The sequence below is a fragment of the Pithys albifrons genome, chromosome 2 (assembly GCF_047495875.1).
Source record: "Pithys albifrons albifrons isolate INPA30051 chromosome 2, PitAlb_v1, whole genome shotgun sequence".
Lineage (NCBI taxonomy): Eukaryota > Metazoa > Chordata > Aves > Passeriformes > Thamnophilidae > Pithys > Pithys albifrons.
This window is the reverse complement of record NC_092459.1, coordinates 95,281,560-95,293,078: the sequence shown is the minus strand read 5'-3', so window position 1 is coordinate 95,293,078 and position 11,519 is coordinate 95,281,560. Positions and strand designations below refer to the sequence as shown.

At 36.9% G+C, this 11,519-nt stretch overlaps 1 protein-coding gene across 4 annotated transcripts in view; it reads right to left on the bottom strand.

Moving 5' to 3' along the window:
* Positions 1–3,602: 3,602 nt before the first annotated feature.
* PROX1 (prospero homeobox 1) overlaps positions 3,603–11,519 on the bottom strand; it is a 49,620-nt gene continuing 41,703 nt past the window's right edge. For 3 of the 4 annotated variants that reach the window (XM_071578487.1, XM_071578502.1, XM_071578493.1), the window contains one exon: positions 3,603–9,285. In XM_071578487.1, the coding sequence (XP_071434588.1) occupies positions 9,097–9,285 (189 nt within the window). In that variant the 3' untranslated portion in view covers positions 3,603–9,096. The remainder of the gene's footprint in view (positions 9,286–11,519) is intronic. The other variant, XM_071578510.1, reaches the window with a different exon arrangement.

Genomic DNA, 11,519 nt, shown 5'->3' with positions numbered 1-11,519 from the left:
AAGTGCCTCCACTTCAGAGAAATCTGGGCTTATGGTTTTGACTGGAGCATCATCTCTTCCTTTAAAAGCTCTGACCAAATTATTGAGCTGATAAGCAATTTCCCTTGGTTTTACATGTGCTGGCAGGAATTATCCTTGAGTGCTGCATATTAGGGTTGTTTTGTACTAAAAGGTGTTAAACACTTGTAATAAATATTTTTCCTTATTTCCCCTAGGACACAGTTCCATCTCTGGTTGGTGAAGCATAAAAAAGAGCTGTCATGCCCAGTTTTAATAGGCAATAGGATTTCAAGCCCCCAGAGTTGTTTCACAGTCTGGCAGTGGCCATAATGAAACTGGCCACTGTTGCCACAAGACTTTTTCCTCTCATGCGTTCTCCCCTGTTACCTCCCACAGCTGCTTGACTGGCAGGTCTCTTGCAAACTGCAAACATATTTACATTGGAGCCAGTAGTATTTCTTTAACTGTCTGTGCCATCTTTATCTTTTTTCTTTTTTTTTTTCCCATTCCTTTGCCTAGCTAGAGACTCAACCTTAAGTCTAATTTTAAAGAATAAAATTAAACTGTGCATGCAATTAACTGCCTTTGAATGCTAACAGCAGTTCATTTTCATGGGTTTTGTTGTGAAGCAAATAGCTTGTTTGTTTGTTTGTTTTTTCACACTGATATCCAAATAAATGGGAAAGGACCACTGTTCACTCGCCTAGGATTTATTCATGAAAATGCAAACATAGCCTTGCAGACTTTGGGCAGAGAGAGGTGAGGGGGTCCTTTCTCTGAAGGACCATCAGTGCCTCACTCTGCTCTGCAGCTCTGGGAAGAGTCACGCTAACCTAAGCCAAAAAAAGCATTGATTTGAGTGTCTAAAAAACAATGAAATATTTAAGTGAAAGATACCTCTTTCAGCTCTCTGAGATACACGTATGTTAGTGGTACTAATAAACGTACACAACAAATGGGTATTGTAGCAATTGATGGATGTTCTGCATTCACCAATCTACCAGGTTTTAACAGGCAGTTTCTCCAAATGCCCGTGCACACTGAAAAGCTGGGAGAACAGACAGGCCTTGCAATGTGCCCAGAGGGTCAAAACCTTGGACTGTTCAGGGAAACAACCCTTCTACCCCACAGCCCTTTTAATCTAGCAGTTCTGCCTTCACCACAGCTCTCCAACCCCATTCGACAATAAGCATTACCAAAGATTTAGTTTTGCATATTGTGTTCTTAAAATAAACGTCATGCCATATTTTAAAAGTCAATAAGATTAGTCTGTTTTGGGGAAACACTGTAACCCCCTGTACAGAGTGACTGACTTATTTGCCATTATTCCTAAATGCAGTCAGTTGTATGCTGCAACTCTCCCTTTTCCTCCTAACAAAAGAGGGAAGACTGGATCAGAAGGGATCATCTCCATAGAAATTGTGTTGGCACAACTTAGGCTGGGCATAAATAAGGGTACAGACTAAGAAAATGAAAGCAATTAACTCTTTCAGGCTCTCAAATGACAAAATGCAGTCTTCCAGATTTGGTTTCTCAGTCATGTGATGGGTAAAAGACCCCAGTTCCTAATGATGGTCTCATTGACATAAAATTGCTCCATTTGCCTTGCTTAGGAATGTTTCATGTCATCCTTACGATTTTTAAGCCAGAACATAGTATCTTCCTTATTGTAAAAATTCCAGGTATTAGGGGAACTGAGGATTTCCAAGGACAGATGGCCAGATCTGCAGAATTTGGATCATTTCAGGGTGCTTGAAGCCTGGGAAAGTTGATTTGGCCCTCTGCAATGACAAGGACTACTTGCCAAGTTCTAGTCTAGCTCTGAACTCCTGCAGCATTCTGAGATGCCAATTGCTAGGATTTCTTATTTAGAGATCTGTGTGCTTTCCACTGCAGGGTAAAATGGCAAATAGTATCTTGTATTTCACAGAATTAGTATATTTGAGACAAACACTGGTAAGGGGACAGAAGGAGCTAGCAATTATCCATGCAGCTCGTATCCTTTGGTCCACTAACTGGGTGCCTGAAGATGACCTCCCTCTCCCTCATCTAGTTAAGTCTTGATAACGGACACAGAAATGAGCCCTCCCATGTAATCTGCAGTTGCCTTTGAATCTTTTGCTTTAAACCAGCCACCTGGTTGTAGTCTCCTCACCCTTTGCCTCTCTCCTGACAGGGAAAAAATTTTCATGGTTTTCCAGGAGCTCCCTCGAATGCCTGTGCTTGCTCTGTCTGAAGCATGATTGGAAGAGGATCTCCTCAAGGCTGGGGGCTTTCTGGAATGGCTGAGCCAGAGACCTTGACACGCTCATTTCAGACACTGCAGTCTGCCCTGCCCACCAGGTTTTAGCATGAATCCACAGACAGTAAATGCTGTGAGGCAGCCAGGTCCTTAATAAATGACCTGAATGCCAGGTATTTTGACCTGAAAATGCTTTGATTATGTTGGTTGGGTAATGTGGATAAATGTGAACTAGGAGAGGCAATTTGTTTGCACAAAACCCACAGATCTCACACCTAAATGACTAATAGTTATGTAGATGTAACTTCATGACCTTCCTCAGACCTCTTTTACACCTGGTGTTGATGTGGCCCAGTAAATGCAACTCAGTTGTATGGAAAGACCTGGAGTTTTAATTGCTATTGCAGATATGAAGTATTTATTTGGTTGTTAAAGTGAAGCTAAAGCTGGATTCAGCTCCACTTTAACAGTGTCCCGTGGCTGAATCATGGAAGACTCTGAAAATTCATGAAACCATATTTTAACATGCTTCTCCTTCAAAATCTGAAAAGCCTTGCACAATTTTGTGATCCAAATGAGCTACCATCTTACTGCCATCTGCAACAATTCTAAGCCAAAAAGAAACCTTTCCTATCTGAAACATTGACAATGATGTAAATCAAGAGGTTCACTCAACCTCAAAATTTTAAGATACATATGAAACAGCAGACACAGCGAGGGACAAAAAAACCCATGAACCAATACATTTTGAGGAATTGTGTAAGAACAGACTAGTTATATATAATGCTGATGATGATAGAGCTGGAAACAGAAGTGATCCATGAGCGAGAGGTTACAAAAAAAAAATAGAGAATGGTACCCAGTCACTACTTAAGAAGGCAAAACTGTAACAAATGTGAGCCACATCTCAACAAGCACTCCCCTTATATTCACCCAACTGGAGGAATTCCCTGTTGCAGGACACCAGCATGGCAGGCATACCCAGGAAATGATTAAACAGTATAAATGAAAGTACTTTCTAGCTCACATTGGCTACATTTAATTTAACGGGCTGTCTATGCCTCAGACTTAACAGGTCTCTTACAGGGAGTTATTCCTTGTCAGATAGACTATTGCAAAATAACATTCATTATCTTAACCGGCACTGTGCTGGAGGTAGGACACCAAGGCGATAAATCATTATATCCATTTTGCAAGAGGGCTGGTAGTTTCATTAATAAATAATTTGAACTGAGGGGAAAAGAAAACCATCAGAGGACTACAGTGTTAGGCACAACCTGGCCACAGCAGAGCAGTTCGGGCATTCACCTCTTTATGTGGGGCAATACAAACTTTTGGAAATAAATATAAACAATGGCAATGAGCTTGTAATTTATATTTTATTTTGCACAAGCTTGCATATATACTGCACATACATTCAGTTTAGAGAAGATGGAAGGCACACAAGGCAATTGAACTACTGTATCCTTTAAGTGGTACAAAGCAAAAAGGTAAAAGTCTGGAGAGTATACAAAAGCTTTAAACACACAAAATAAAATCCACCCCCCCAAACATTTTTCCTGTGTTTATCTTAAATTTAGTAGCTGCCAAGCTAGAATTGTAACTTTTTTCAATCAATTGTCTACTGCACCTTTTTTTTTTCCAAACAGACAGGGGAGTCTTATTCTTTTATCTTGTCATCAATTAATATTACAGTACATCCTTGGTAATACAAAATTGTACACCTTCATCAAATAAATTAGGATAAATTAAACCAATAAATTATGCAAAGTCTTCAGAACAACAGACGACAACAAAAAAATCCACAGTTGAAATTGCCTCTAGCTAAAAAATAAAATAAAAAAAAAAATCAAAAATTGACTTTATAAGTTCAGTTATTGTACTATCTTCAAATTAAAGGGTCTTTATTACAAAAAAAAGAGCTTAATAATGCTATTTACAACATATTGCTAAATAATATAAAGGCAGTGTTTTGTCACTTTTGTAACTATATACATATGAGTAATGGCTGGGACAATATCAGTTTAAACCTTAACCTTTGACTCTTCTGGGCAGCATTAAAACCAGCCTAAAGAGGCTTTTTTTTCTTTCTTCTTTAGTTTCTGACTCTTACATGTTACATGGTAATGAGATGGTTATTGTGTTCATCTATGATCTCACTCAAGTGTACAATTAATACAGAAAATATGGATTTTAGAGAAAAATGTAAGCTCACTGTTTCTTCTAGATTTGTTTCTACATATCCCAGTATTTGTGCATTTGGAAGGTGGCTGCTTTGGGAGAGAGGTGACTGTGGCTCAGATGAAAAGACTAAATAAAGTCATAGTGCCACCACCTTTCATACACTAAAAAGGATATTCCTAAGAAGATACAAAGGTTAAATACCAGTTTTCATCCCAGCTCTAAATATGAGCGTTTTTAGCTTCAGTTTATAGATGGTTTACAACCAACAGTTCTACAGAAAACAAAATTGCATTTCCTTCAACAGAACATTTAAGTGCAATACAGTAACTGCTTACTCATATAAACCAGTTACATTCCTTAAGGGGAGCTTTTTGAAAACAATGCGTATTGGAATTTTCAAACACATAGTTGGTACCAGAAGGAAACATTTGCACTATTAACACCAATGATTGCTATATAATACACATGGCAAATATAGTTTTTGCTTTCACTTCTCATGTACAGTGCTCATTTTGGGGGTTTAGTAAACCACTTTCCATTTTTAATATATATATATATATATCTTTCTGTATATATATATATGTATAATCTTTCAATGCTGCTGGTGAAAATCCTATCTTTAAAGCCACAAAATCTTCACCTTTATTTCTTAATTAATATTAACCTGTGGAAAAAAAACATTTTTCTATTAACTGACTTCATATACATAGAAAAAATTCTGCAATTTTACAGAAACTGTATTACCCATTCCCTTGACATCTGATGAAAGAGACTTAACTTTTAAAAGTAGAGAGCTGGATTTTCAAGAATGCTTTCAACTATCTACACAGTTACTGTAGGGTTTCTTACAAATTCAACAGATGTTTTCAGAATGTAGTTATTAAAATCGTATGTCTTTATGCAAGAACAGCCATAAGGTTGAATATTTACATTGCTTTATAAAAGTTCCCCTTGATTTTCAATGTTCACCCACATACCTGGTACAGTAACAAAGATTCTGCAAACTTAAAACACTTTAATTAAATAATACTCAGAGGCACAAAGCAAACCTCAGGAATACATGGGTGAACACCTTAAATAATTACTACATTCTAACATCTTCCACGTGTTTACCATTAAATGTGAAACGTTCCCATTAAACAACCAGAGATACAGTAAGAATTAAATGTTTTGTAGTTTCAAATAGAACATTCTTTTCACAAAACATAACAAATGTCTAAAATAGGTTCTTAATCTAGATAGGAAAAAGGTAAGCTTTTCACTTCATACGCATATTTTGTGTGTGTGTGTTTCTGTGTAAATATACATACATATGCCCACACATGTTGTCCTGTGTGTGTGACTACGTACGTATATGTATATGCACATATGTCACGTATGAAATATTGCTTCTATACTACTTTTCATCAGGCTAAGAAAACACAAGATTTGCACCACAGTTACAAAAAATTGGCTTCTACAAGAATTTTCAAAACTTGAATGCTGCTCAAACAATTGAGAAAAAATAATTTGCATTATCAAACTGTTCTAAAAATTCTCTTCTTCAAAAACGTATTCTCCTGCTTTTTTTTTTTTCAAATTTTTAAAAAGACACAAAATATGCATAGCTATTAACATTATGTCAAACAGCCGGGAAAAAAAAAAAGTCAGTGTTTATTGCAGCTGTAGTAATTGAAAAATAAAGTTCAAAAGATGAAAATTGTAAGCCACAGAAGGCACAAGAACAATTGTACTTGTGGGGGAAAAACTGGTATTTTGAAGGATTTTTCTATCCTTCCGCTGGTGCATTTAAGGTCTAGGCACAGACTATAACCTCAAGTTTATATGCAGAAATAAATCTGAATTAGCAGTAAATGAATGGCAAGATGGGGTTTCTACATGGATTTTGAAATTCTTTTCCTATGTAAACTTTTCATTATAATAAAAGTAGCCTCCTGCCTTTTAGCCATTTTCAGTGAAATAATATTGAGATAATTTAAAAGAAACTGAATTCTACTTAGAATTTAGTATGAGCTATGCCATGTATTTCTAGTTTTAGGTGTATTGGGAGGCACAAAGGCAATATGGCTATAAAATGCAGAAAAATCATGTAACTGGAATGATCAAATTATCACTTATTCCTCTTTCAGACCAAGGAGGTTTTTATTTTGTTTTTAAGATGAAATTTCCATTCCTAATTCCTATGCTCATTTACTATTGAGTTTATGCTACTCATAAATAAATAAATAAATGAAACAACATCAAGTGTTGAGTACACAATATCACTTATTTAGATTATGTGAATCCATTGCAGCCAAATAATAATAATAATAATAATATTAATTATATAATAATAATATAATAATAAAAATAAAAGCAACAGTAAAATCACAGATTGAGATGGTAGCTAGTAGTATGTCCACATAGTATGACTAAAGTATGGCTTTGCTTTTTATGTCCAAGGTGACAATGCAGATTTATATTTTGTATCTGATGGTATGCCAATGATTAACTTAATGTATGAAAACTTGAGAATTTTATGCCACTTCTTCCCAGAAATCAAAAAAGTGCATGAACACAATTTTTATCCTTTCTTACTCAGACTTCATTGGAGTTACATCTTTATGAAGTGTAATGTTTACCAAATCATGCACACACACATTAAAAAAAAAGAAGGAAAAATGAAATAAACAAAATAAAATGAAAGAAAATGTAAGAAAATAAAATAAAGAAAAATAAATCCTGTCTACTGGAAGGATACATACAGTATTAGGTACTCTCAGTGAGTCTAAGATCAAGATTTGTTTTGCTTTTAATGCATAGTGAAAATGTTGGCACTTCATCCCATGCTATTGTCTGCATTGCCTATACTCCACAGATACTGCCAGTGCTTGAAAAGAATGACTGGGAATCATAGGATTGTGCTGTTTAATTTGAAGTCAGCAGGTTTTTAAGGCTTTCTGCTAACAATAATTGCTTTCATACATTTCTGTCTATCAGCAGTATTTGTAAATGAAGTGAAATTGCAATGATCAGGTCAGCTCTTTAGTCACATGGGGTAAACTTTCACTCTCCAAAGTCAAAATGTAATTTTAAAATAAAGAAGATACCAATATCCTCGATGGTCTAAATATAATTCACAGCTAATTATGAATTTCCTCTAGATTTAGACTGAATTATGTAGGGGAAAATACTATTTAACAATAAATTCTTACTGCATCCGTACAAAAGACGACAAAGAAAATGACAAATACAGTGTGCCATAGCATATTCAACCTTCCCCCAAACTTCTGGAGACCATACTGTTCTGAAAACATGAGAAAAGGAGAGCCACTGAAGAAAGCACGAGAACTAGAGCAGCCAGCTTTCTGTCACATCGTGGTATAGTATTCAGGCAGACCCAGATCCATCATGGACTTTACACTGTAGCTCTGCTTTTGGTCAACACTAGCTTCAGCTTCAGAAGACAAGTGCAACACATTGCTCAAATAGGTATTTTAAAATTTTTTTAGAAGCTGCACTTACTATAATTCCAAAAATAGCCAGGAGGACATTGATTTTTATATATGCCTGATTAGATTTTTATGAAAATGTAATTTTTATTCTTCTGATTATGAAAAGACTAATTATATTTTACAGCTACAAACAAGCCTTTTTTTTTTCCTTTGCCTGAGCACTCTGAAGTGAAGACTCTTCTTCTAAGATGTAAGATCGTTCAAAAAGTGCTTTTCAGAAGAGATGTCAAATACAGACAGAAAACTTCGTATACTGGAAAGGGAATCTTGGGAGGTAGAATGGACTAAGAAAAGAATAAATTTAGAACAAATGCCACTTAAAGTAAGACCAAGGCATGGCAATATAAGGACGCTGAAAGTTTCATTTTTACTCTATGGAGAGTGAAATGCTTCCACTTTAGTAAGCTGACCATATTCCAAAATTAGTGTGGTTGATACAATATTGTGCATACTGGCCTAACCACCCTGCAAGAACGTTATTTGATTTGTGCAAACATCCCTTGCTTCAATTTAGAGAAACAACAACCTGGCATGTTGATTACTGGTGCAGGGTTATCTATCATTTCTGTAAGGAAAGCATAAAAGAATAGGGTTCGCTTTTTTGAGTGTCACTTCTTGGAGTGAGTACCTAAAATAGATGTTTGTTGGGTTTTTTTTGTAGTATAAAACAAAATCTAGTTGTTGGTTAAAAAGTATATAAATACAAATAAAAAAGCTCGAAGCATATGAAGTGACTCCACAGAGTTCAGACCTTTAGCAGTATAAACAATATAAACTTCATTGTCTGTAGTATTGTGCCATGACATTAGTCTCACTAAGACAAAATGCCACTTTGCAGCAAGCAATAAATCTGACAAAGCATTTTTAAACATAATGCCCTAACTTGCTAAGACAGGTTCTTACACGCTTCCAAACTCTTCTCCCTGAAAATTAACCCCGTTGATTCTTCAAATGTTAAGGGTCTCGGGCAAAAGTAAACCAAAGGCTGAAGTAAAATAACCATCCCCTTGGAACTGAACAAAACTTATATCCAGGAGGAATCAGTCTAATTTCATATACATATATATATGTATGCGATACACATATATATGAAATTCAAATAGAGACACACATCATGACTTGGGTATTAGAAGGGGACTGCTACTTTCATACATTCATAAATAGCTGCTGAACTCTCTACTCATGAAGAAGCTCTTGTAGGCAGTTTGGGGATTTGAAAATCTCAGGGACCTCACTGTCCAGCTTACAGATGACCTTGTATATGGCCTTCTTCCAGGAAGGATCAACATCTTTGCCTGCGATAATGGCATTGAAAAACTCCCGTAACGTGATCTGAGCCACTTCCAGGAATCTCTCTGGAACCTGCTGATACAAGGAGACAATGGCATTAATACAGTTTTCAATTTCAAGTCTCTGGTTCTTCAAAGGAAACTGAGCTAAGTTCTTTCTTTCAGAAAGGGGCTTACATAGCACCTGCATTTTCTAAATGCGGCAGCTTTCTATTCTCTTATGCAAAGCTGTTATATATAGTACTATAGCAATAACTTTTATAACATGTGCTAGAGATCTTTATAAAGTCTATCGACAGAATGTAGGTAACAAAATGTTACTGTCTGAGTTTGGAGAGTGGGGGATTTGTAGGATATAATTAGCAGGAAGGGAAACAAACACAATCGTCTTTAAGGAAAGAAATCTCTGCTTGACATTTTACCCGTGCATTTATGGCTATGTTCTCCTGTCCATGTCAGGACTAATATGAAAGTTATGCATGTACAGAAAGTCCTTTGTACCTCTGTGCTTAACTTTGGTCACAATCAGTGCTGAAAGCTATCAAAGAAATGGGGTATCTCTGTATGTTATTTCTAGTTTAAAAACAAGCAAGCAAGAAAGCCTTAAGCTAGTGACCTGCTTCTCAGGCTGCTATGCATGAGGATCCTGTAAGATGGCTTTCTCAGGAGACATTACAGTCTTCTCTTCCACCTCAGAAGTATAGAAATGGCACCCTAACCTCTTCAATGGGTGTATTGTGCTCCAAGTGGCTACTGAGCTTTAAACTCATTTGTGGTTTCTAAATGTCACTGTCACTTCATGGCTAAGTCAAACAGCCAGCTAGCAGGAACATGCCACTCTCATAAGCCCCTGAACAATGACTGAATGTTAAAACCCAGTTACCTCCAAAATTTAGTGATTAATTCTAAATAGTTGTCTCAGGCACCAGCACTGTCTTCTTACCCTTCGCCTTAAATGATTCAAAAGCAATCACTATAATGAAGTTTATGGCAGTTCCAAGGTTGAGGTAATCTCTATAAAGGTATCCTTTTCTGCTTTTATTGCGGAAATATGGCTTCACAGCTCTAGAACTGCTAATATATGGCCAGCCAGTGGCCATCATACTTATAATAGCAGGTACTGCCTCACTGCTGTTCTTTGCCCCCTCCAGCAAGAGGAGTTCTTTGACGTGCACTAGGAGCAACTTGAACCATTCTTGTGACCAACAGACACTTGGGCAGACTTCACTCATTCACTGAATTCATGTCACATTGCCAGATCAGGGTCAGCCCCTTATTCTCTACTTCAGGCTTTCGTTCTTCTACCTTTAGAAACCACTTTTGGAAAACTTGTCTAAAAATGTGTATGATTAACCCGATACCAAAGAGCTCTGGAGCCTCACCCACTTATCAGCACTGGGGAAACACTAGCAGTTTCTAGCCATGTTTTGCCACCAGATAAACATGAGTTGAGCTCCCCCTGGCACCCAGCTGACAAACACTGCTTCTAGAAGCCCTGCAGAAGTCCTCTATCTACCTCTGAGAGTGAAATCCAGCCCCCATATGTTTTTCTCTGCTCACAAACACATGCTGCCTTCTGTGGAAATTTTTCATTCAACAGGCCATACAGAAACATTTTTACAGATGTTCTAGTCCAGCAACAATTAAAAGAAAAAGAAACCTACTATGTTTCACTTATTCTTGCTCAAATATATAACCTAAAACTTCCTATAACCACTCCTTTGTTTGGACATTTGGTAATACGTCTACAGAAGATACCATGCTTTTCTCATTCATGCATTGCTACAAAAAATGCTTTTCTGTTCATGCAGTTCAAACAAGGCTGCTCCTGTGCTGTTCATCATGCTTGGTATTGCTGGGTGCTAACCAAGGGAAAGGAGTTTTTGACTACATGATACTAAAAATCAAGAAACATAGTAGATAACCAGCTTTATGGAGTAGACACTGATGTTAGTGCATGAGGTCAAAACCTTTTGGTTTTGGTATCCACTTCAGAGGACAAACATTAGATGCCTTTCTCCTGTTTCAAGTTGCTGGAGATGGGACGGAGGCAATTACAAGCACCTACATGAGCAGCATAAAGTCTAAATGCAAAAAGCCCTACTTCTCTTTCCTACCTCATGCACACCCATGACAACTTTAAGGATAGAAGTGACAACCTGGAGTTTAAGTTGACCTTTGCCATTCAATTTCTACCTGTACAATTGAAAATTTTCCAGGTAGGGGATGCTGCTTTCCATGGAGCAGTGAAACCCCTGAACCACTAGCTTCCAGGCCTTCTGCCCCTGTGGAAACACACAGGCTTTTCTT